General features: G+C 53.3%; 8 protein-coding genes across 8 annotated transcripts; 3 read left to right on the top strand and 5 right to left on the bottom strand.

Moving 5' to 3' along the window:
- Positions 1-363: 363 nt before the first annotated feature.
- Positions 364-3,245, bottom strand: J4E92_003309 (uncharacterized protein; the record flags this gene model as incomplete). Its single annotated transcript, XM_051494707.1, has 2 exons — positions 364-3,065; positions 3,122-3,245. 2 exons carry the CDS (start codon positions 3,243-3,245, stop codon positions 364-366), a joined length of 2,826 nt encoding a protein of 941 aa, XP_051355000.1.
- Positions 3,246-3,860: 615 nt separating this feature from the next.
- On the bottom strand, positions 3,861-5,407 carry J4E92_003308 (uncharacterized protein; the record flags this gene model as incomplete). Its single annotated transcript, XM_051494706.1, has 2 exons — positions 3,861-4,679; positions 4,727-5,407. 2 exons carry the CDS (start codon positions 5,405-5,407, stop codon positions 3,861-3,863), a joined length of 1,500 nt encoding a protein of 499 aa, XP_051354999.1.
- Positions 5,408-6,531: 1,124 nt separating this feature from the next.
- Positions 6,532-7,758, top strand: TIF34 (translation initiation factor eIF3 subunit; the record flags this gene model as incomplete). The annotated part of the gene is made up of 5 exons (XM_051494705.1): positions 6,532-6,576; positions 6,635-6,673; positions 6,722-6,743; positions 6,797-7,270; positions 7,322-7,758. 5 exons carry the CDS (start codon positions 6,532-6,534, stop codon positions 7,756-7,758), a joined length of 1,017 nt encoding a protein of 338 aa, XP_051354998.1.
- A 951-nt stretch (positions 7,759-8,709) lies between these two features.
- On the top strand, positions 8,710-9,278 carry MBF1 (multiprotein-bridging factor 1; the record flags this gene model as incomplete). Its single annotated transcript, XM_051494704.1, has 2 exons — positions 8,710-8,871; positions 8,967-9,278. The coding sequence occupies 2 exons, from the start codon at positions 8,710-8,712 to the stop codon at positions 9,276-9,278; spliced, it is 474 nt and encodes a 157-aa protein (XP_051354997.1).
- An 817-nt stretch (positions 9,279-10,095) lies between these two features.
- On the top strand, positions 10,096-11,759 carry J4E92_003305 (uncharacterized protein; the record flags this gene model as incomplete). The annotated part of the gene is made up of 4 exons (XM_051494703.1): positions 10,096-10,137; positions 10,265-10,471; positions 10,570-11,179; positions 11,389-11,759. The coding sequence occupies 4 exons, from the start codon at positions 10,096-10,098 to the stop codon at positions 11,757-11,759; spliced, it is 1,230 nt and encodes a 409-aa protein (XP_051354996.1).
- A 401-nt stretch (positions 11,760-12,160) lies between these two features.
- Positions 12,161-14,553, bottom strand: J4E92_003304 (uncharacterized protein; the record flags this gene model as incomplete). Its single annotated transcript, XM_051494702.1, has 5 exons — positions 12,161-12,290; positions 12,341-14,085; positions 14,133-14,254; positions 14,305-14,374; positions 14,431-14,553. The coding sequence occupies 5 exons, from the start codon at positions 14,551-14,553 to the stop codon at positions 12,161-12,163; spliced, it is 2,190 nt and encodes a 729-aa protein (XP_051354995.1).
- A 1,335-nt stretch (positions 14,554-15,888) lies between these two features.
- On the bottom strand, positions 15,889-16,477 carry J4E92_003303 (uncharacterized protein; the record flags this gene model as incomplete). Its single annotated transcript, XM_051494701.1, has 2 exons — positions 15,889-16,323; positions 16,376-16,477. The coding sequence occupies 2 exons, from the start codon at positions 16,475-16,477 to the stop codon at positions 15,889-15,891; spliced, it is 537 nt and encodes a 178-aa protein (XP_051354994.1).
- Positions 16,478-23,951: 7,474 nt separating this feature from the next.
- Positions 23,952-25,207, bottom strand: VMA6 (H(+)-transporting V0 sector ATPase subunit d; the record flags this gene model as incomplete). Its single annotated transcript, XM_051494700.1, has 4 exons — positions 23,952-24,035; positions 24,088-24,980; positions 25,034-25,122; positions 25,176-25,207. The coding sequence occupies 4 exons, from the start codon at positions 25,205-25,207 to the stop codon at positions 23,952-23,954; spliced, it is 1,098 nt and encodes a 365-aa protein (XP_051354993.1).
- Between the last annotated feature and the right edge of the window lie 48 nt (positions 25,208-25,255).

Below are 25,255 nucleotides of genomic sequence, written 5' to 3'. Positions count from 1 at the left end.
TGCACAGCATAGCTTGCGCGCATCTACGAAAATCAGCTGGGTCAGTGGGGTATGTCATGTGCAGTTTACATCAACCATCTCGATAGCACATCTCTGGATAGTTGTGAAAGTCAAAGTATGCTTCTCTATTCAATGTGAATGATTCATCCCTCCAAACAGGAAACCGTCAAAGTTGATTCGACGCCATACCAAGCGCTATGCATACCGTCCCAATATGTGTTGAATAAGAAGCCCACCCAGATGCTGTTGAACATGCCTAGTGCGCCAAAGAACGCCAATCGTCGTCTCATCATACATGATTGTTCCAAATGAAGCTTGTTGAACGCTTCACTCGGGGTTGTACACCTTTTGTTCCATCATAGTCTAGAACATGCCGTTAATCTCACCAGTCTCAACATCGACGTCGATGTTGAGGTATCCGGGAGCAGTGGGCAGACCGGGAATAGTCTGGATATCCGCTGCGAGCGCATACAGGTATCCAGCACCAGCTGCCATGCGAACGTCCCTGATGGGAACGGTGAAGCCAGTTGGGGCGCCCTTGAGGCTGGGGTCGTGAGACAGAGAGTACTGTGTCTTGGCTACGCAGATGGGCAGGTTGCCGAAGCCCTGCTTGACGTAGGTGTCGACCTTCTTCTGGGCGAGCTCGGAGAACTCGACAGCGGAAGCACCGTACATCTTCTTGGCGATGGTCTCCATGCGCTGTTGTACTGTACCGCTGTTGACGTCGTAGAGAAGCTTGTAGTCGGGCTTGGGCTTGGCAGAGGCCTTGATGATACCCTCTGCAAGGTCTACAGCACCCTTTCCACCCTCCGCAAAGTGGTTGGCTGGGATGGCGTCCTCAGCACCGGCAGCGATAGCCTCCTCGCGGATAACGTCGATTTCGGCTTGGGTATCGGTGGCGAAGCGGTTGATGGCTACAACGACGGGGACACCATACTGCTTGGCGTTCTCAATGTGCTTCTTGAGGTTGACGCAACCAGCGCGGAGAATGTCAACGTTTTCAGTGCGGTAGACTTCAGGCAGTTGGGCGCCGGGGCTGATGTCGGGGCCACCGCCGTGGTTCTTGAGAGCACGCACGGTTGCGACAATAACAACAGTGTCGGGCACGAGACCGGAGGAGCGGCACTTGATGTTGAAGAAGCGCTCGCCACCCATGGTAAAGTCGAAGCCAGCCTCGGTCACAACGAAACCGGTCTGGGCGTCGTGGTCCTCATCAGGCTCAGTACCAGCCAGCTTGAGGGCAAGCCTGTCTGCGATGACGGAAGAAGCACCAATACTGATGTTTGCGAAGGGACCGGCGTGAACGAAAACGGGAGTACCCTCAAGGGTTTGCATCATGTTGGGCTTGATGGCATCAGTAAGCAGGGCAGTCAGGGCACCGCCAGCACCGATGTCGTCGCAGGTAACGGGGTCACCAGCGCGTGAGCTAGCAACTACCATGCTTCCAAGACGCTCGCGGAGATCTGACAGATCCTTGCTGAGCGCAAGGATAGCCATACATTCACTGGCGACCGAGATGTCGAAGCCGGTCTCGCGAGTCTGGCCCTTCTCTGTTGGTGCTTGACCGACTGTGATCTTGCGCAGATGCCTGTCGTTGACATCTAGCACACGTCGCCAGGTGATGGTCTCTGGGTCAATGTCAAGCCTGGCGAATTTGGTAATCTCCTCTTCAGTCAGGTCATCTGGGTTTGTCTTGTCGATACCGAGCTTCTTGAGACGACGGAACATGACGGGCACAAACTCGCGCTTGCCCTTCTTGGCTGGCACTAAACGCTTGTACAGAGCAGCATCCTTCTGAGTGTTCTCGTGGAACATGCGCGTCTCGATAGCAGCGGCAAGCAGGTTGTTCGCGGCGGTGATGGCGTGGATGTCACCAGTAAGATGGAGGTTGAACTGGTCCATGGGGATGACTTGGCTGTAACCTCCACCAGCAGCTCCGCCCTTGATACCGAACGTCGGCCCCATGCTGGGCTGACGCACGTTGGCGAAGCATATCCTGCCAAGGTGCGCGCCCAATGCTTGCGCGACACCGATTGTGGTGGTCGACTTACCCTCGCCGAGCGGCGTGGGAGTGATACCGGCGATGAGGACGTACCTTCCGTTGCGGCGGTGTTCGAGTCGCTTCAGCAGGGACAGATCGACCTTGGCTTTTGTCGCGCCGTATGGCTCGAGCTCGTGTGGCAGGATGCCAACCTCCTTCGCTACGGTTGTGATCTGCTTGGGGTGCTGCTTCCGCGAGATTTCGTGATCGGCGGGTATGGGGTCTTCGATGCGGATGGGAAGAGCCGAGATCTTGCGCTTCTTTTGCCTGTCGAAAGTCGCGTCGGCCGAGTCGACGAGGTTCTGTAGCAGCATGGCAATGGTCATGGGGCCTACACCGCCAGGTACCGGGGTGATGTGCGAAGCTACCTCGACGGCGGAGTCGTAGTCGACGTCTCCCACCAGCCTCTGTCCGCTCTTCTTGGTGTCGTCGGGGATGAAGTTGGTGCCAACGTCGATGACGACGGCACCGGGCTTGAGCCAGTCTCCCTTGACGAACTGCGCCTTTCCGATAGCAGCGATGACGATGTCTGCGCGGCGAACAACTTCTGGCAGGTCGGCTGTACGCGAATGGCAGACGGTGACGGTCGCGTCGGCGTTCTTCAGCAGGTAGCTGACGGGGCTTCCCACAATGTCGCTGCGTCCCAGTACGACGGCGTTCTTGCCTGAGATGTCGATACCGGCCTCCTCGAGCAGAACCATGACACCCTTGGGCGTGCATGGGGTGAAGAGGGGCTTGCCGCCGCGCTTGGCCAGCTCGCCGATGCTCTGGATACCGAAGCCATCGACGTCCTTCTCGTCGGCGACGGCGGATGTGATGGTGTGCTCGGAGATGTGCTTGGGAAGGGGCAGCTGGACGAGGATACCGTGTACGGCGGGGTCGTTGTTGTACTCGTAGATCTTGTACAGCAGCTCGCCTTCGGTGAGGTCTTCGGGGAGATGGACGAGCTCGCAGTCGATGTTGGCCTCCTCGGCGGCCTTGAGCTTCATGCGCACATAGGTGCTGGAGTCGGACCTGTCGCCCACTGTCGCGTGTCAGCACTCTGCCTCAACCAGCCCGCCGCAATGGGATGCGACTCACCCTGGACAATCTTCAGGCTGGGGCGGTATCGCGGGTTCTTCTCCTGCTTCTCCTTGATCTTCTGGCCGAGCCTCTCGCGAATGCTCTTGGCAATGGCGGTGCCGTCAATCTTCTGTCCAGCCATGGTGAAGCGTGTGCTGGAGAAGTGCCTGGAGGTCTGCGCAGTCTTGACGACGGTATATAGTTGGCGGGGAGCAGTCGAGCACCAATATTTTCTCAGCGGGGTAGCTGTAGCTTGCGGAAAGCCACGGGCGAGAACTCCAACGCGTCCGCCGCAGATCGGATATACTTTCATCGTCTCACCAATCCTGTCTGCGTATCTTTACCAAGTCTAGGATGCACGGCGCGACGTGTTGATACGCATTTCTATGTATGTTTCCAATGACTCAGTCTGGCGCGTCCGATAGCACTCTGGACCCCGGAAAAAGATCAGAACCCGCCGACGCCAAACTTTTGCTCCGCGACTCGCGTGTGCGTTTATTACGTACCACCCAGGGTGCTAAGGTCCGAACGGGCAAAACAAGCAACGCGACTTCTTGAACATGGTTCATTGTACTGCTACCAAACCAATCCTGCCTGTAGCCATCATCTTCTCCGCCTGGGTTGTCCTGTGTATTCATGTACTGCGCTCTGCGGGTCCGCAATATTCCACAAAGCTACTTCAACCTAGGGAAAAGCCGACCACCCTGGAGCCTACATCGACGTTAGGTTACCCACTTTGCATGTCTCCACGTATTCTCTAGGCCTTGTTCGCATCCATCAAAATCCCATACATGACAAACATCTGCTCCGCTTTGAGCTTAAGACCTTCCACATGGTCTGGATGACAAAAGCGGGCAAACCTGTCCGGGTGCCAGAGATTCCGTGTCTCTTTAAGCCACTCGTACGAGTATTTACCGGAACCTTGCAGCAGTGCCAACAGATCGTGAAAGCAGATGCCCAATGAAGAGACCGAGACCGATTCCTTAAGTGGTTGACATTCCGGCCTAGTGCACTCGTCGACGTAGCTTGACATCGCTGGGAATTGCTGCAGCTGACCGGGTGTGAGGAGCGTCTGTAGGTCTTGCTGAAACTGGATGTATACTGCCTTGGGGTCTTTGTGCATTGTGAGGTCGCCAAATTCGATCCAGGAGCCGTGCACATAACCCTTGAAACCCTTCCGGTCGATGGCTACGAACCAGTCACGACCCTCGTCACGGATGACCTTGACCTTGTCGCCTTTCCTAAGCTCTACCTCCCAATTGTCTGCTTTGTGCGGTCGCCCAGACTTCTTGACGGTTGCCCACTGGAAAGGTACAGGCTTCTCTGGCTTTCCCGGTATGTGCTGCATACGCTGTTCGAACGCGGGCGCAGGAAGCTCGTTTCCATCGGACTCGTTGTCCTTGACCGTGCTGGAACGGGAACTGCTCGGTGTAGAAGTGTTGCTGGTATGCTCCAGATTGGTGTGGATAGCTTCTCTCTCGAAGCCAACAACGAACGGCGCGTCCAGTCCTACCGAGTGTTTCTTGATGAATACGAAGGTCTCGCCGTTTTCCGCATGCGGGCTGATGAAGGCGTACTGGGACATGTTAGTCGCGATGTAAAATAGCACATTTGCGTACTCACAGCGAGCTCTTCGTTGATCTTGCGCATCCGCTCATCTCCTTCCAGACCTTTCCAAAGCTTGTTCCATTCAATGATCATGAGCTTGGCCTCGAAGTTCCAGAGATGACGGTCCCCGCTCTTGATATAGTATGATCCGTTGGCATTCCATTGGACGTTATCTAGCGTACGGGCTACCCTCAGTTCGCCGTTGATAATTCCGTTACCCTCACGGGTTGCGGAACTTCCCTCTTGTAGCTTGGCTTGTAGCTGGATTGGGATATTCGCACATGCCCACACCGTACCCGACCATGCTACGAACGAGTCGGCGGCGCCAAGCTGTACACGAAGACCAGACCGAAGGTATTCGGAATCCTGGATGGTCTGGATGAAAGATTTCAGCGCCGATGGGACATCAGGTCCGACCATGAAGTGCGTTGTGCCGTCTTCAGGCTCCCAGACGAAGAACCAGGACTCGGGTCTGCTGCCATACGAGGCCCATGTGATCTTCTTGACAAGACCCCGACCTGCGCCGACAGCTTGGAACAGCCTGGGTGGTAGATACGTAGCGCTGTAACCGTTGGGAGTACCGAGGAACTGATCGCTGCCTTGGCCCAAGGTTACGATGTACTTGTCCGGTGGTAAAGGCCTGAGTCTTCCTAGCGTAGCTGTAATGATAGAGGAAGGAAGCGCTGCAGAAGCCATATTGAAGGTGGGGAACTAAACAATGTGGAGCCTACATCGAGGTTAGGCAGCTGCTTCGCTTGTTTTCATGTTGATGTAGTCTGCAAACCTTTTCAATTTCCCTTCCTGTATGAGGAGGTCGCGAGACCCGCGATTCGAATTTGGCGTATTTGGGAAGTCGCGCTGGAGTATTGTGGGCTTGCCAACCACCAGGTGGAAGGAGCAGCGCGTTTGCGCCAAGACTGCGCTCGCAACAAACGGAAAGCGCGACTTTAGCATTGTCGGTGAAAGTGAAAGTGAAAGTGACAGTGAAAAGTATGCGGACCACATAATAGACGAAGGGGAGAAACAGCACTGCGCGGTATGTGTTTGGACTCACAGTAGCACAGTGACCAGTAGACTAGATGAGATCGCAGTCTGCAGCATGTTGGCATCTTTGAGGCTCTCGACTATCATGAGTCTAGGAAATCGGTGCCGATGCAAGTATTTCTCGAGAGAGTATCGATGGTGATTTTGAGGAGATGAGAGCTTCAGAATACTGCGGGCGCGGGGAAGGCGCGCTAGTCTCCATCCTATACTTTGTTATAGAGTTACAAAGAAGTCACTAAAACGCTAGAGTGTTGTGATAGATGAATAATCCGAACAGGAACGGATGTAATGACTCTGAAATCGAGAGTCGTGAAGAGTTGACGAGAGTCACCAAAATCAGGTTTATCAGCTCAACTACTAAGAAACGAAAGCATCTTACCAATTGACGAACCGTTCACGCTATGAGTCACCAGGCTGTGTCTTGGTACATAACACAGCTAACCCCTTGCTGATATCGGAATACATGGAGGCGGAGATGGTCTGCTGTGAGTCACCCCGTGAAGCATCGTTGAGCCGGACATGGACCCTACCAATAGTCCCAACCCAGAAGGTATAGTCACTAGCTTTCGTAATGAACAGCTGAGTCAATGCGGAGAGATGATGTTCAGCACAGCGGTTCATCTATGGTTGCGGGACAAAGCCGCTAGTCGGCTAGCGCCAAGCAGCCCACTTCGCCCGCTGAACGTCGATATGCACAAGAGTCACCCAAATTTCGAGACGCCGCCCGCCACATATAAGCCGACACACCACCCCGCCTCCACACACCCATCACAAACATGAGGCCCATTCTTCTCTCCGGTCACGAGCGTGCGCTCACGCAAGTCAAGGTTCGCATGCGCCGTGCGTAGGATGAGGGACGAGGAAACTAATGGCATGCAGTACAACGCAGATGGAGATATCATTTTCTCCGTATCCAAGGTAGGTCTTTCTCCCGATCTTCTGATGCGCGGAAGCTGATTTTTGTAGGATCACGTCGTTTGCGCCTGGTGTTAGTAAACAACCTGTACAAGAGGAATGCGAAGAGAAGCTGATGCGATGCAGACTCACACAACGGCGAGCGAATCGGAACATACCACGGACATCAGGGAGCGCTATGGACGGTCGACGTAAACCCATCCTCTGAGCTACTGGCTACCGGTGGAGCAGACAACACCATGAGGTTATGGCATGTGCAGACGGGCAAGCTTCTCCACACCTGGGAATTCAACACCAGTATCAAGCGCTGCGAGTTCTCCCCAGACGGCAGACAGCTACTTGGTGTCACCGAGAAGCGATCAGGACATCTCTCCACCATCTGCGTCTACCCTATCAACCCCGATCCGGAAGCGCAACAGTCGGACGAGCAGCTGCTCAGGATCGTATGCGACGAGTCCAAGGCGACAGTCGCTGGCTTCTCATACCTCGCAAAATACATCATCAGTGGACACGAGGACGGCTCAATAACTCAGTGGGATGGCAAGACCGGAGAGTTGCTCAGCTCTAACTACGACGTTCATGAGCCAGACATGCAAATCAGTGAGTTTCGTGCACACCTCTTTGGCTGGAATGGAAGCTAACAGTGTGCAGCCGACATCCAATGGGCTCCCGACCGAACCTACTTCATAACCGCCAGCAAGGATAAGACCGCGAAGCTCGTCGACGTCGAAGAGCTGAACGTCCTTAAATCATACGTTGCCGACACACCCCTCAACTCCGCCGCGATCACACCCGTAAAGGACTACGTTATTCTTGGCGGAGGACAAGCAGCCATGGATGTCACCACAACCTCGGCACGTCAAGGAAAGTTCGAGGCCCGTTTCTACCACAAGATTTTCATGGAGGAGATTGGTCGTGTGCGTGGTCACTTCGGTCCCCTCAACTACGTCGCCGTACACCCACAAGGAACTAGCTACTGCAGTGGAGGAGAGGACGGTTACGTGCGTGTGCACCACTTCGACAAGCCATACTTTGACTTCATGTACGAGGTTGAGCGGGAGGTCGCGCAGTCGCAGTCGAACTTGTAATAGTATGACCTCACGAAGAATGGTTGATATGGTTCAATATGGCTGCATGCATGCAATGGCGTTCCGGCGGTCGGGTTGGGTGCTTGTCAAGATTAGACGAGCCTTTGTCAAAAGTTCATGAGCGATCAGGGCACATATAGACACTTTATCTAAGCGTCCGAGCACATGTACCTCATCAATGAAAACTTCAAGCAATGTTCTGATAAAAATCTGATATGTTTTATATATGTCCCGCCCCAAGCACCAGCGCCTGCCCATAAGGAGCAGACACCCAAGCATTCGGTCAAAAGTACAAGCAAAGGGCTTGGAACGGGTTGGTAGCTGATCTTCCTGCTTTTGACAAACGAGTCCATCATCGAGAAGGAAGGACGACGTATACTGAAGAGGTTGTAGGTACACAGAGTACCAAAGGATAAAAACGCGTCGATGCTGCTCATTCCGTCGAGCGCAATGTGAGACGCGAAAGAAAAATATTTGTCAACGACCTATGATCCAAACACAGCGGCTGACTTGAAGGACTGGTAGCTAGCAACGATGCGCTGTGACACACAATGAGTGCGCTCGTGTTAGCCATGGCAAACGAACGTTGCATGTAGTGATTGTTCGGTGAAAGAAGGGCGGAAGAACATTGAAGGGCTGAAGCGATCGTGGAAGCTTCGAGAGACCCTGTCCTAAGCGAGTTTAGCGCGTGGCGGTGACCTCACCTGCCGCTCCGACTCATCGCGCTCACACATTGCTCTTTGGGCCTCTACATAAGCAAAAGCTCGATCCTCTCTACTACAAAGCCCTTCACATCCACATTACATTTCCTCATCTCCACGTTCGCCGACTGACAAATCCATCGACGCGCAAGTATCCATTTCAAGAGGACACCCCACATCTGCGCCCAACTCAGCCTTCCGCACCCGACAACCACAACCCCACCCTCTACTCTTCAACACCACATTCAAGATGTCTGACGACTGGAACTCCGTTACCAAGATCGGTAGCCGCACTCGTGGCGGCGCCGCTGGACCCCGCGAAACCGTAGTCAAGGGCAAGTCAGCTCTAAACGCTGCCCAACGTAGCGGCGGTATCGTCGCCACAGAGAAGAAGTTCGCTTCTGCCAACGCCGTGAGTACTCCTTACACGTCCAACTTAGCTTAACAACTTCGTTCTTCGTGATCCCCAAAAGTTCGCTCAAAACAATACTGACCGACCAGCCACAGGGAGCTTCGTCAGAAGGCCAACGCCTCACCAAAGTCGACCGTTCCGATGACATCGTCAAGCCCAAGACCGTTGGTATCGCCGTCGGCCAAGCCATCGCTAAGGCGCGCTCCGAGGCAAAGAACGACAAGGGCACAACTATGACGCAAAAGGATCTGGCTACAAAGTGCAACAGCACACCCACCATCATCGCAGACTTTGAGCGCGGCACAGCAACACCAGACCAGAAGCTGCTAGGAAACATGGAACGCGTGCTTAACGTCATCCTACGGGGTGACAAGATGGGGCAGCCCAAGTTCCCGAAGAAGAAATGAGCGGGTCATTGCTAAGGTCGCAGACCGGGCGCAAGGACACGCTCAGGTTGCGATTTTGCGATGCATTCCGCTTCTAAAAGTCGGCTTCGGCTGCGATAAGTCTCTTCTGAATTAGCGGGCTTGGGATGGGCGTTTGATGGACATCACGGTAGAATACCACAATGGTGGACAGCGTACGATAGCTACGGCCTAGCCTGTACTGCGCGGGCTTTGTAGCTCAGTCTCCTTGAGCAGCTGTAGAAACTAGATAAAACTACGATCTACGCGCAAGCAATACGTTGCCTCTGAACATGCAATTAACGTCATCGAAGCTACATGATGCGCAGCATCGCACTAAATCTCTCAGTTGTATCCTCATATGCGGCGAGCGAATCTCCACCCCTTAGAGCCCGATGCTAGACAGATTCGAGTGCACCGACATATGTATCGTGATGCGGCCAAGGACATGATTGGCTCGTGCTAGCTAGCGACTCACCGTTACAATCGACAGCCCGCCGCCTACCTTCACAGCACAGCAACAACATGATAGCCTGCAATCCTCCCGTATAATGCTCATACCCTCATACTCGCACAAAATAAGGATTTGTGGTGTCGACATCCCCATGTAAACAACCTGCGCCTTCCAGCTTTACCTGCGCACGTTCCCACGAGAGTGCCTGCGCTAACCTCACCCAGACCAATCGTCTTTCTCTCTATCCTCCTCATCTTCTTGTTTTACTTGAGCATGAGTACCACAGATCAAAATTCGACGGTTCCTGTCCCGGCAGAGCCGGCGTTGGACCACCACTTCAAGTACACGGTGCAAAAGGGCGTTTTCATGCAGAGCGAAGATGAGACTGATGATAAGAGATTCGATTTCGTATGTTCCACTCTTATTTTCGATATTCTGCACACTACTATGCATTTTGCAATACCGCTATATCCTGTCGCTTCATTCACATCATTTGGATTTGGCATCCAGGGTAGCTTGCTAACGTCCGTGGCAGAAGACACAAAAGTTTGGTCTGATCGATCGTTCCTACCCGGGAGAAGATGGCAGCGAAGAAAAGCAATGGAAGCGTCTTGAGAAATATGTGGCTAGTCTGGAAGCCACTAAGAAAGATGGCGAGAGCTACAAAGTACTCTTTCTGGGTCGCCATGGTCAAGGTTGGCACAACGTTGCAGAGACAAAGTATGGGACAAAGGCGTGGGACGTAAGTTTAACTTGCCTTCTGACACTGTCTCTTTTGGAGAGTTATTTTTCTTCAGACAAGTGCTATGAAAGACACCGGCTGCTAACACAAACAACAAGTGCTACTATGCCGCCCTCGACGGCTTTGACGGCATAACCTGGGCCGACGCAAACCTCACCACTGTAGGCCAAGACCAAGCTCTCGCCGTGAACAAGCTATGGGCCGAACAACTACCCCTCGGCATCCCACCCCCACAAACATACTACGTCTCGCCCTTGACCCGTACAATCGAAACAGCAAATCTGAGCTTCAAGTCCCTTCCACTTCCGTCATCTCACCCCTACAAACCTTTCATCAAAGAACTCGTCCGCGAAGCCCTCGGCGTACACACATGTGACCGCCGCAGCACAGCCTCACACATCAAAGCCACCTTCACGGATCCACCTCTCACTTTTGAGCCCGGATTCTCAAACGAAGATCTTCTCTGGGAGGCTGGATACCGGGAGCCGAGGTCTGCAAGACGGTATCGCTTAGCCACGTTCCTGGACGATGTTTTCGCTACCGACGACAATGTGTGGTTGAGTTTTACCAGTCATTCGGGAGCGATTGGCAGTATGCTGGAGGTGCTTGGGCACAGGACGTTTGCGCTTGAGACGGGCGGTGTTATCCCGGTTTTTGTCAAGGCGGAGAGGATGCAGGGGAAGAGGGAGGTTCCGCCTAAGGAACCTAGTGCTTCGCCGCCGTTGTGTGATGGACCGCCTCAGTAAGATCAGAAGGGTGCTCTGGAGCATACTGAGGAATTAGAGGATCGGCAATCCTACACTGTGACGGGTGACGTGTAGGGTAGTCTAATCTGATAATCTCATCACAACCGAATCGATTGTTCACGGTTTGCTATTTCACGCGTGTAATCCACGACGCACTGCTTGTCATGATAGCACAAATATTAGCGAAAGCACATAAAGAGTACAGTCTGCTCTCATATCCCGTTCTCATCAACTACCATCTACCGATTTCTCAGCAGCAGAAAATGTCCACCACTCCGCCTATCAAACGAGACCCCTCCTGGACGTTCGACCAACTCAAGATAAAGTACGACATCCTCTGGAACGCGTACTCTGATCATTACATGCCGCTTGATGATAGAAATGAAGAGTATAAGACGAGGATTACCGAGCTTGAGACTTTGCTACAGGAGCTTCAGAAGAAGTATGACGCCAAGCTTGAGGAGCAGAAGGAGAGCAAAGCGCAGAGCAAGGCATCAAATGAGTCGCACAAGGCATACGAAGGAGACCCACACAATCTCTAGATGGAAAGGCTGAACGAAATGCTCGGGGACCTCGAATCATTTCCTGTTAAGTACTGTAATCCTCACGCAGACGTGAAATGAAATGAACCCTTACCGGTGAAGCCAAGCGAGACAATGGACAATTAATGATGTGTTTCATTTGATCATAGGTATAGCTTAAGGCATCGTGCCGAGATCGACTCCTGGTACCGTACCGAAATTCCCATCAGTTTCACGTCCTGCAAACAATACACGTGCTGTGCTAATGTGTCCACCCCATTCCTATACAGACTTGCTGGCAAACCTCATGAACGCAACCCAGGTTCATTTTCCACTGCGCCTCTAATACGAACAACGAAGCAGACCCAACATCTCATGCAGATGCATCTCGTGAAGTCGTAACAAAGTAAGCGGGAGTCGGTTTACATCATGCCAAGGTCCTCCATGGCTTTGGCGTAGCTGTCCCAATCGGTCAAAGCACCGAGAGCACGACGCTGGTGTGCGCTGAGGAGCGTGAGACCGTAGATGTAACTTGCGTTGACCCATCCGAAGCTGTGACATGTTAGCCATGAACTAGTAAACTGATGTGAGAAGAAACATACCCTTCGCGAGGAACACCCTTGAAGTCGCTGCCTTGGTTACCGTATTCGGCCTCAACCTTGTGAGGATCAATTTTCCTTGTGACATCGTACTTCTCAACGACAACGCCGTTGAAGTCAACAAATGCCTTGGTGACCATGAAGAGCCAGCGGTAGGCCAGACGCTGGGCTTCCGCATCGTAGCCGTACCGCTGCATACCGACCCAGGCAAGCATCTGCTGGGGCGCCCAACCGAATGGATAATCCCACTGACGGTTAGGGCGGTCAAGTCCAGTTTTGCCGCGCGACTTCTCTGTACCCGAAACAAGTCCTCCGAAGGCTTCCAGCTTAGGCAAAGCCTTCTCGACAAGAATGCTAGCTTGACGGGGAGTGGCGAGACCGGACCACATGGGCCAGAAAGTAGTGGCACTCTCGTAACCGGTGCGTTGTTGCTTGACAGTGTTATAATCGAAGTACATGCCTGCCTCCTCGTCCCAGAGATACTTGTCCACATTAACGCGGCGTTTTCTAGCGCGGCGCTCCCATGTGGAAGAAGTCTCAATATGACCAGGCTTCATGTCGCCAGTGCGGAATCCGTCTGGAATCTCGAGCTTGTCGTTGAAATGGTTGCGAATGCATCGACCAATGTCGACTTCGTACTTGTAGAGCAGCGCATTGACGTCAACGACGGCGAGGTCTGCTGCGACCCTCTCCAGACGGTAGGAGGTGTCGTGGCCGGATTCACGCACAGCGCGGTCATGTAGGAAATAATCATCAAGCTCAGGCTCGTTGACCTTTCCGTTGTTGTATGCATCGACGAATTCCTTAAATGTCATACCATGCTTGTCGGCATACGGCATCAAGACGTGGTGGAAATGGCTGGCCTCCGTCTCGGGTGGCACACCCCTTCCGCCAGGTCGGTACCTGGTGAGTCCAGTGACAGGGTCTAAGCGCGGCGCGCTCATCCAAACCGAGTGGTATTCCTTGATGGCAGCAAGGATACCGTTGCGCAGGAATTCTTTGGAGTCAGGCTCGTGCTTGATGCGTTCGTAGCATCGCAGAGTCATGTCGGTGAGGAATGGTGGCTGGGAGCGGCAGAGGTAGTATGTACGGTTCGCGTTGAGAATTTTGTTGTAGTGCTTGATGCAGAAGCAGAAGTGAATGACCATGGACTTGACCAGGTCGACGCGATCGTTGACGAGGAGACCAAGCGACTCCATGTAGCTGTCCCATCCGTAAAGCTCGTTGAAACGGCCACCAGGGACGACGAAAGGCAGGCCTCTCAGGTCCTTCTTCTTGGTCTCTGGATCTATCCATTCCTCCATGGCAATGGCGAGCAGGCCGGGTGCCTTGTTCAAGTCGCGCACGTAATCGTCATTGTCGCAGTCCTTGTCGAGCCAGATGACGTCGAGACGCATTTCGGGGTGTTCACGAGCAATGCGGGTGTAGTACTCGTACTGCTCAGGCGCGCCCTGAGGAATGTATATACGCGGACGTGGGTCGTCTGTCCAGTCCTTGGGGTCGACACCGACCTTTGCAATGTTGGAGCCATCGATGCGGCGGGTGAGGCCGTCCCAGAAGGAGAACTGGATGAGGCGGCTCAGGCGGTTTACGGGATTCTCGTTCAATCGCGATTCGTCGAGCACAATGGTCTTGCGGCCGTAGTCTTTGGCGAGGGTGAGCTCCTGGAGCAGGTTCGAGAGCATGTAGGTGCCGCGGACGTCGTGCTTCTTGAAGGCATTGGAGCCGAGCGTACCAAGAGAAATGGTCTGTGTATTGTCAGCCATGCTCTCCGTGTTACTGCAGAGCATCGTACCTTGGGACCCTTGTCGTCGATTGTGATCTGGTAGTTGCCGTCGGAATCTTCGCGGTCGAGAAGCTGGCGGAGCGTCTCCTCGACGTTTATCTTGAAGCGGCGAGGCTGCAGGGAGATTTCATCTGGTCTTGTTAGCCAATGGCGCGGCGTGGGTGCGGTGGAAGGTACGTACCGTGACTGATGCGACGACCAGCAATGGCGCCCTCGGCCAATGGAGCATTACGCGTGGAATTGTCTACGTTCTGCACTCAATTAGCATCGTCATGGCATTAGAAGAAGGAAGGAGCGCGGTACTCACAGCTGAGTAGGTCCGGGCTCTGGCATGCTTCTTCGAGTGACTCTCGCCATAGTAGACGTGCGGTGCAGCGTATGGGTCGAGAACAGTCGAGGTTCGGCGGGGCTTGGAAGATTGCGAGCTCATGCTACGGGGGCGGTGGGGCGACGACACCAGTCAAGGAGTGTGGTGGTAGTAGGTGTTGTGGTGGTGAAGATGTGCTATGTATGGCGTAGGTACTGGTCAGCGTTAGCTTTGAGGGCGGTTGACGGCGAGGGTGGGGGTGGGGCGGCACCTTTGTATCAAGATGCTTCAGAATCTAGGGAACGGCGGGCGGCGGTCACACGACGATATGCTGGTAGTGCTAGTCTAGGTGGCGGGTGCAGCGTAGGACTGGAGGGAAAAGATGGATATGCAACGGGCGAAGGTAGCAGTTTTGAGCGCTGCAAGGCCGGCAGGTCCGCCGATGGCAGCAGAAGGGCATAGCAGCAGGCGTCAGTGGTGGGTCTGCTATCACGATAGGCAATGACAGGCCAGGCGGTGAAGCAGCTGCATCGTGCCAGACGCAGGCGGCGTGACTGCTATCAATGCGACAGCCAGGCGGCATGATGATGCTGAGCGAAGACTGCCAGAGGGCCCCGTGCTGCTTTGAACCCCTGGGGTACTTCTTCCTCCTCATCACCGTCGCGACTTGCACGCGCGCGCCGACCTTGGCCGCCTCATCATAGAGCCCCACCAGTACGTCATGGCACGATGTCCTCGCTCGACAATCCGCGTGTTTCGAATCTCATCTGTTGAGCTTCAATGCCTTGTGTGCGGCGCCTTTGTTTTTCTCCTGCCTAACTCCGGACGCACCTTCCTCGAGCGACGCGCCTGCTGTGACTGGCTCGGTTGCCGGGGTCAGGCGCTGCGTGTCCGTCAGCCTGCAGGCCTTCCCCCACGGGAGCCAGCAGTCCGCACTACACCCGCAACTCCATCGTGACCTCCGAACAAACTTACCCTCCCTCTTACTCATAGCTCGAGAACCAGCTGAGGCTGTCGCCTAATATTACCCCATCAGGTCAGCAGATCTAGATGTCCGTCGACCCGCGCTGCATCTGCTGATGGCCGTCTCCGAATCTCAGCGAACATGCGACTTTTTCCGTCTGATGTTCACTTCCGGCTCTCCAAGCTCGGCCGTCTGCACGCCGGCCGGTCTTCGGATGCCTACCAGAAGCACTGCAGAAGCACACAATTTGCAAGGTAGGAGAATGTGGGGGTTGCCAAACGACTCGTCGAGTCTGTGTTTTGTTGATATATACATTATACACTACAAAGTCGTGCTTTTTCGTAGAATTTTGAGTAATTCGGCCATTGGCATCGTGACAAAAGAGATGGTTGCGCAGTCTTGAATGGTATCCGTAAACCCCAACGCCTTCGCTAACACGCAAGCAAACAGAATAGATGTAAAGACCAGCTGGTCGGCGGTGATAAATGACTTTTTTAAACTTCGAGCTTCTTTGCTGCCTGCTTTCGGCTTCTCCTCATGCCTCTCCAGCTCCACTTTGATCCCTTCTCCATTTCTTGCACAGGTACGCCCAGAGTTGATGAGTCTGGTCGTGGCGTGTCGATATTGCTGCTCCAGCTAGTTGAGGCTGTCTCGAGTGATGTGGCGTTTGAGGCGGTTCTTGACATGTCGACGCTGTACGCGCTCTCGTATGACCTGAGCTTCGATTTTGGTCGTGATGGGAGGGGTTCTTGAAGAGCGAGGAAGCCGGAAGCGAAGCATCCACCGTACGCCTTCAACACCTCCAGTGACGCGGCTCTCCTCAAGGCGATGGTCTCTCTTTGGGTTTCCACGTTGCCGTCGTCTGACTCGGCGAAGTCACCATCGTATCGGTAGTAGAGTTGGTCATCCATTTGACAAGCGCTGTCGACCTTTGACATTGTTAGCAGTGAACCGATGAACTGTTCTCGAGTCAAGACATACCTTCTTGTGTGTAGCGGTGTGTAATTGTAGGTTCTCCTCAGTGAGTTGGAGTTGGTTGAAGCAAGTGTCCCAGTTGGGTGTGCGTCCAAGGTTTTGATACATGTTGGCTGGTGGTAGGTAGAATGTTCCGATGGGTTCTTTTGATTGTATTGGGGGTCGAGGGTCTTGATGTAAGGCTGGTAGTTGCTACTCTGTTGGACTTTGAGTTTGACTGAACCAAAAGGCTAGGGCGCTCAAGTGTTATATACCGAGCGTCACTTGGTATCCTAGCCAGCAATCAGGACGGCATCCACCCCAGCATGCGCCATAGCGCCGCGCTCGCCGATTGACCCCAGGGATCGCGCCCAAAAACGTGGTACATGGCTGCGGCTCTACCGTTTCCGTCACCTCTCACGCTCAGACCAGATCAGCGTTCGTTGCTTTTAGTTGCCGTCTGCGCAGGGGCCCCATGGCAGATCCTAGTGTACTGAGCCAAGGGGCTGGCTGTTCAGCCATGCACAAACTCCACAATCTCTAGAGGCATGGCGCCTTCGTATAGTGGACCTATCGCAGGCGGCAGACGTGGCATAATTCAAGCCTCAACCCCTCTTGCTGCATTCTATCGCGTGCGCCGATCAGCCACGCTTTGGGATGCACACCAGACGCCTCAGCCGCTCCTTCGTCGCAGTCTGCTGTCAATCTTCTATACTCGCAAGCATGCAGCCCTCACGCCGGCATAGAGGCTAGAGTTGACAGCTCACCTGACGTAGATAGCGCAACGTCTCAATCTGGAGTAGGTAAGCGAGAGACTCTGTAACCAAAAGCACAGTGGGCATCTGGCCGCTGGGCACGTTCAGCATTTCGAAACAACAACAGCCTCTGGCCCAATCTCACCGCCTGCCTGTCATCGTAGGACAACGGGCCTGGGAGGACGTATGCCCCTCACCTCACGGACGCAGAGCTAACTGCATGTTTCGAGACGCCAAGGGCGGTGAGATGAGTATTTGACAGCTGTTGCAAAAAGCACCAAACTGCCTAGCGCGGCGCGCCCCATGCGCCGAACGATGGATTCGCAACCATGTCGAGATCGTGACCTGTGATGCGGAAAGCCTGTTCCTGAGAAGATGCATGGAAGTCGTGGTGCGATGCCTGATCGGGATGCGACGCAGGAACAAACTTCTGGGCCGCCCTGCGGCGGGGCCCTCCACCAATCTGCACTCGCACGCTGCCTGGCGATCATTGCCAAGCGTCACCTTACTCATGGTCACATTATCCCATCATCATCGCCAACACACGACGCGACGTGTCCGTCAAAGTATCGCAACCCTCTATCCAAGGCAATAGACAGGCAATAGACCATGTCGACTTTCATCGGTATCCAACGTTGAGTTCACCATCTTCTAATCAGGCGCCACGACTTCGGTGTCCGCGACATCCTCAGCTAGCCAGAGATGCCCCCTGCCCAGATTGACTAGCGCGCAGGACGTCTTCGCTGTGGCTGGCGCCCACCATGTCCCACTTGAGAGGCCGACAGTTGCTGTAGATACACGGCCGCTCGTCGCTCCGGAACGCGACCGAACGAATAAGCCCTTTGTCCTGGGCGCTGGGTCCAGTTACGCAATCTGATCTGATCTCCCCTCCCGCGAACCAGGCACCCATTTGGCTGTGTACCTCGCGTTCGGGACTAATGCAGCCTTGTGCGAGAGACAGGTATGACAGCAACGTTTATGAGACATCAACACCAACGCTCGTCTCACTTCTCTCGGGACCTTGGTAGAACAGCTGTGCAAACACACGACACCTTCCCTTTCCTGAATAGACCCGCTCTGCATCATCCATCGCGCCTGCGCACTGCAACAGCGGCCCAATATCATCGTCATGATGTATTCTGCCCGATTCGCATTCGCAACACCTAGGCATGACCTCACGATGCCTCTGTGCTCTGTACCCTGCTGCCTCACATCTTGGAGTTGCCTTCTGGGGAATATGGTGCGAACACCACGGCCTGCACTATACGAAGCCTCGCCGAACCGTCAGGCATCATTTCCAAATCAGCAAACCCCAGTCCAATGACGTTCCCGCCCTTTCGCACCCCAGTCGCAATCCAGCAGGCCGGCGACCTAACATCCTCGTATGAACGATTATCGAGAAGCTTCATAAACTCCCATGTTCAAGATCGCGATTTGCCCATGTCAAATGACTCGACACCCCCGTCCGGATCGACCCAACTCCGCGGCCCAACTGTGGTGACTCTTCCACAGTAGATCGCCGACGAGTGGAAAGTGGATATGGCAGGATTCCACCCCCGGTTCAATACTACAATATCGCGAATCGCTATCCTGATCTGTTCGAGATGAGAATAGCAGCCCTGTGCATTTTACCCGCCCGCTTGGTCGCCGGCCAGATCCACCGGCGTAGCGCAAATCTATGTGTGACGTCGTACCTTTAGTCTACAAAGGGCAGTCGTTCGTCGCCCCTTTAGAGGGGCGCAGGTGGAGATTTGTGCGACTTTATATATGTTTCGGCTCTTCTACCGCTGCCTGCTGCATGTTGTTTTCTGCCCGATGATGGGGCGTCACAGTGCAGGGTGGATCGACCGGAAGATGCCTGGTCACAAAGGAACGAAAAAGTACACAGCAGAGACGTGGCGCATGGCTACTGTAACCACCTGGACAGCCACCGCCCTATCGCAACTCGTCTCGGTGAGACTTGTTCTTTTGTCGCCCACCTTTCTTCGGCAGTCTGGATGCGGAAGCTTCTTCGGACCTTTTTTCCTTCTCTCTCTCTTCCAAGGTTTCTCCTTTCAGTAACTGCCCTTTTGAGGGAGGGCCTAGATGGTGGGTTAGGTCTGGATGTGATGCGTTCGATCGTGACTTCCTCATCTTTCCTCACTGAGATCGGTGTCTTGTGCGCGCGTTTGAAATCGCGAGAGAAGGCATGGCGAGAAGACAAAACAAGGTCAAAGTGAAGCTGGTCGTTACAATTGCAAATATGGAGTCTAGAGCTGACATGGGTATAGATCTAGATTGCCTGTCGTGTCTGTCTGCCCGGGATATCCTGAGAACATCAACTCAACACGCGGGTTCTCGCTCAACTTCAAACCAGGACCTTTCAGCTCTCATTTCGTGGCTATCTCGAGATGTTAGGATGGAGCGCAGGTACCTTTGTGATTTGCTTGTTACATGCCTGCCTCGGTCATTGCCGTCATTTTCAGCTTCTTTGTCAAGCAGCACGGCCGTAGACTTCAGCGACATCTGCCAGCCACCTATCTAGATGCTGTTTCACATGCAGATGCGGTACGCGCATGTGTAAGTGCGGGTGCGGGATGTGGAAGTGGTGTTGCATCTTATCCAGGTCTTGCTTGTGAGAGCGGTAGAGGTGTCTTTGGTAATGTAATGGGTGTTCGGTAAACTGTCGTTGTATGGATGACAAGAGATGTGTCCTATGCAAGGGAAATTTATACACTCTTTTCGGAGAGAAATAGCTCTATCGTTACCCGGTCCTGCTGATTCTCGAGAGGCCCGCGAGGTGGCGTTATGGTGGTATTATGTGGAGTGACTCTCACGATCACGCCCGCCTATGGAGCAAGCAAGGTTGACGTTTAGCCGGAAGACAATCCTCACGCCACATCTACCAACACTGTGACACAGCGATATGATTTCGCTCACCTACGCAGAATTCCTCTAATGACGCGAGTACACGCTGACTTGATCTTCTTTATCCTCGCTTTCTTTCTTGCTTGATGTTCCTCTTCCTCAAGCTCCATCATGTGCTTTCGCTGCATTTGCTCTCCTGCAGAAGAGAGACTCGGTTGTGGTTGTGTCTCTGGTTCGCTCTTGACAGAAGCAGTAGCAGTACTGAGAACATCACGCTCGCGTCCATCTGGGTTCATACTAGACGCTCGGGTTGTAGGTGCGCTAGCATTAGGACGACCTCGTCGCCTCTTCTCACTATGCGCATATTAGTGTCTGATACCACAGTACAGCCAAGAGGTATCACTCACGCAGCGTCATGGCTCCAACTCTTACCTTGACTAATATGATTTATCATATGCGGCCCCTCCATCTTCCTCGCCGTCACCAACTCAACTCCGAAAGGCCTGCCACGAACCCAGCCCTCATCTCGCACCATCCTCCCTTTCCCCTTGTCTACCCTACCAAATCGATCTATTCTGGGATACTCGACAGGCGCCCTGGTCATCTTCCTAGGCCGTGGCGCATGCTCAGGTCCTGGCCACGTACCCGAAGAGCTAGTGTACATTGAAGGCGGGGAAGAGTGGTGCTTGTTGCGAGGAGAGTTTGGAATGTAAGCGAGGGAAGAGGGACCGGGGATGCATGGCGAGACTCGGCATGTTGGACTGCATGTTTGAGGTCGCAGAGTGGTATCGGCGCAAGGATTGGGGAGAGGAATGGGGACCCAGTCGAGGACGCATGGTACCGAGGGTTGGTGATCGTCGGTTGAGGAATGGTAGGTCTGTTGGTAAGGGTTATTGAGGGTAAACTTTATGCTAAGGCCACGATGATACCAGTGATCAAGGTCTGAGTGTTGTCTGCGTGGTCGTCTGTTTCATAAGTATACTTGCTCTCATCGCTGACGAGAAAGGTTGACGCGGCTTTGCTTTCACATTCGCTCGATCTCGGCCTTAGCACATTTAGGATTACAGATCGGAACAAAAAATGTTAAAGACCCTGAAGCTGAACTTCCAGCTGTTTCGCCTTCCGAAACATTCGCTGCGAACGACTTACCTCGCACTGTCCTCCTGCTTCCCCGTTAGAAGCCATGTACTTGTTCTTTTTTCATCCGTAGATTCAGGGTAAAACGTTTAATTCGGGGTAACGCGATGGTCTAGGCTTGAAGGGGGCTCTTGCACTGGTTGTCTTTATTTTTGCAGCTGTCCAGAACACATGGTACTGTGCGCTTTGGCGAGCGAATGAAGTTGGCCATATTTAGGATTTTGGTGTTTTGACATCTAGCTGGACCGTGGGGGTGAGTCGCTACCACTAATTTCTCTTCAGCTCGTGGTTTATGTTGAGCTGTTTCCACGTTGCTGTTCCGACAAGCAACGAGAAAGGACCTGAATCTAGGTACATGGCTCGCAATGCGAAGACTGGTACACGAAAGCTGAACATCGTGTGGTGTTTGATTCGGAGAACATTAGTACACAGGCGAAGGCGATAGTGATGTGGTGAGGCTATTCGGCATAGATGCGAGCGCACATATGAGTGTGACGAAGGCTATGTGGGCGAGCCGTGCAGTGTGCTAGAAGCGAAGGTGGCCTTGAAGTTCTCAACACGCCTACCTCTCTCAACAACAGCAGGCTATCGCATACAGGCGACACGATGGCTGGTGCCATCGCCTAGGCCCGGATCTTAGCTGACCGTTTGCCATTCGTTTTGTAAAGCGGTAACTGATGGTGGCTCAGCATTTTGGTTCGGCAGTACCAGTGCCACAGCGTCTTTCCTCACCCACTCTGATTATTTTTTCATCGGAGAAAATGTATCCGCCAAATGATGGAGGGTACTCGTCATGCCGACTTCGCTTCGTGGAATGAAAAAGGATGTTTCTGTATGCGAGAAGGGTAAACGATAGTGTCAGTTCAGACTCTGCAGTTACGCACGTAGTCAACGAGATCTACAAAGACCCAAGGGATACTAACGCGAATGCAGTCACGTCTGTATTGCGCAAGCGGTGAACACGCGTTGCAGCAGTCTGAATGAGGATGAGCAAAGTGCATGCACTGTCGTGACTGCCCAGATATGATCAACCTCTTAGCGCCATGACGCACATGCACACTCGCCCTTTCTTTCCTTTTCGGTCACTTAGGGTCCACACCAACTCTAGCAGACCCTCCAACACCATTTACCTCAAAGCAAGCCGGTGTCTCTCGAACGAGCTAGCTCTGTAAGCGAACACGTCGATCGGATAACCTTGCGCGAGAGACTATGGATTTGCTTCTTGCACTCTGCGAGGCTTCACGCCAGTTTACTTTTTGGGGTCACCACCACACACCGTAATTTCTCCCTGCAGTAAACTGTCGCTACACCTCCTTTACGAAGCTCGTATCTAAACTTCGACTATGGCTGCACTTCGGCAACGATGGTTGCGGGCCTCATTCGGTAACTGGAGTTTCGAATCAGGAAGAGAATGGCTGAGATGGACTAGGACTATCTGCTATCGTAAGACTATGCCCCATTGAACCTTCTACTGTAGATACGTCGCGGCTGCTTGCATGCTGCCTGTCGCTGTCACATGCATCGTCGTTCCGCTTGTCTCGCTTCCATTTAAGTAGTGCCTTGACCGTCCTCGTGACCAACATCTGCTGGAGCATCCCCTTGAGTAGATGAATCGCCGCCATCGGTGTCCCCGATTATATCCTTCATCTGCTCCATGATGCCTCGTAGATCCCCGAACAGAGTACGCAGATATGCCTTCTGTTCGTCGTGCAGTGATTTAATTGCTGCAGAAGCGCCAACGCGTTCCTTGTGCATTTTCTCGCAAAGACGCATTGTATCGTCATAAAGTTTCTTCCGCTCTTCATAGTACTTGCACAAGGTGTCATATGCTGTCTCCAGTTGTGTGGTAGTCCAGTCAGAGTCGCGCTTGAGTGGTGTGGTCGTCGACATTGTGATATGGGTACCTAGGTAACGGAAGGATGATGACGCGACCTGGCTTGTAGTGCGACCCAATTATATGTGAGAGTTTATTTGCGACCGGGGAACAGCCTATGTACAGCGTGATTGACGAGCTTTACGCAAATACCGAGCCATCTAGACGGCAATCAATTGGTACCATGACTGACTTGACAGTGATGTTCGGGTGCTCAGCAAAACATGAGTAATATGGAGTATGACGATCTGCCTGTATAGTTCGCCTAGCACACCATAGACAGATCCACGCCGAGTATCTTTGTCATGGAGACTACTCAGTTGTCAAGGCATTTGCGTAAATTGGTCAAGCCTAGAGAGAGACACTTCGAGCCAGATCAAGGTCAGGAAAAGCTTAAATCCTGACTGCCTTAGTCTTGTACCCGAAGCTAGAGCTACTAAAAGCGTTGATTCACAAGGCTCTCAAACTCGACGTATAGTTGTTGCTTGTACGTAGGTCTCTTTTAGAGCCTTAATAGCTCGAACTGTACAACGTGGTGCAAGCCATAGGTCGGGCTTTCGCAACGACATCGAGACTGATCGCCGTCAGTCATACGTCTCCGCTGCGCATCCCTGACTGTTCGGCGTATGTGACTGAAAATGATATTTGTGAAGACGAAAACGAGAATTAGCGTAGATGTACAGCGTGGACGAAGGACACCAGCGTTCAAAGCAGCACAACGGATTCATCCTTCACTTATTCCTGCACAGTCGAATACGATGATGAGTCACAGCAGATTGACAGCCGTAGTGATAACGGGCAAAGGCGGAATTGGGACGTCGAAAGCATGGCTAGACGTGTTGACACCCGACAGGAGATGAGATAGAGACGAAGAACACACATGCAGAGATGTACAATCTAACAAAGTTGGATATACGGATCGCACCCTAACGCCACCCAAGCCATTCCATAGTTGGACCCAAACATGCTATTACTACAATGATGCGCGCACTCAGAAGACGCTGATGTAGTTACCAATGCGCTCCTTTTGGTTCTGCGCGATGCACTCGGCTATCCATGTAATGTTCCGGATTTCCTGCGTGTCATGTCAGTCGCTACGTTTTCTTCAGGATGGAATCACAACGTACCTGCTCGCGCAGTTTCACCCATGCGTACACAATGGCGTGAGTGAACTGATGAGTGAATGCAAGCTTCGAGATCTCCATTTCTTTCTGGTAAAAGAGATCCTCGAGACTCCTCGTCTCGCCACCGACACCACCGGCCATGTTGCCGACACCACCGCCACCTCCACTGAGGCCGGTCTGGTCAAAGAACATTTTGTAGTCGGCAACACTCTCAACAGCGATTCGCACACCCTCTACGTCGTCCGCTCTCGAGAGCATTGTGGTTCCCTCCGGGTATAGCTTACCGAAGCCTGGGTAAAGCTTCTTCCTGTCTGCCTTGGACAGCTCGGTACCGAACGAGTTGAGGGAGATGTTGATGCTCCTGCGGTCGGCCTCGAACTCCAAAACCTCCGACATGACATCTGCAGTCGGTGTCCCGGCAATATCTGGGCAGGAATTGATCCACTGATGGAAATCCTCTAGATAGTTCTTGTACAAGGTGTTGCGGATGATCTCGATGTTGAGTTCGTCGAGGTCCTGATGGCTGAGCGAGCCCTTGAAGTAGGGCGCGAGCGGCGTCTCAATCAGGACGGAGTTGTATAGTTCCTCAATGTTGGTCGCCACGCACAGCACCGGCATGGTCTCGAACCAGCCGAGCGGGTGACACCTTTCCAGCAACTCGCGCGTATCTCTCTCGTGCAGGGTACCCGTAATCAGCAGCGCGACATTGTCGATCATGTATCCGTACGTCAGGTATTCCATGAACTTGGAGAGCGAGCCGGTGGCGTTGGCCTGGAGATAGCGGAACTCGGCCACGAGCTTGTCGGTGGTCTTCGCGGCGAGCGCAGACGTGGACGGGTTCGGGGGCAAGTTGTTGAGGAAGTCACCGTACGCGGGCGAGAGCTGCAGCTTGACATCTGTAGCATTGTTAGAGCGGTTCCAGAGGCAGTAGCGACGGGATGCGATGTACCGTCGATGGTTTCGCACTGGGTCAAGTTGCTGTAGTTCTGGCTGGTGAGCAGTGCATTGCGGTAACCGCGCACGATGCCCTCGATGTAACTGTAGAGAGATGTCAGATATGAATGAAGCGACGCCAAACGCGTGTATCATACCCGTATTTGACGTTGTAGTAAAGGCCCTCCATGATGCTGATGCTGGCTGCTGTCGACCGTCGCAGGCAAAGAGCTCCAGC

This window comes from Alternaria infectoria, assembly GCF_024043175.1.
Source record: "Alternaria infectoria strain BMP 0036 chromosome Unknown scaffold_4, whole genome shotgun sequence".
Taxonomy (NCBI): Eukaryota; Fungi; Ascomycota; class Dothideomycetes; order Pleosporales; family Pleosporaceae; genus Alternaria; species Alternaria infectoria.
This window is presented reverse-complemented; position numbering and strand designations above follow the sequence as displayed.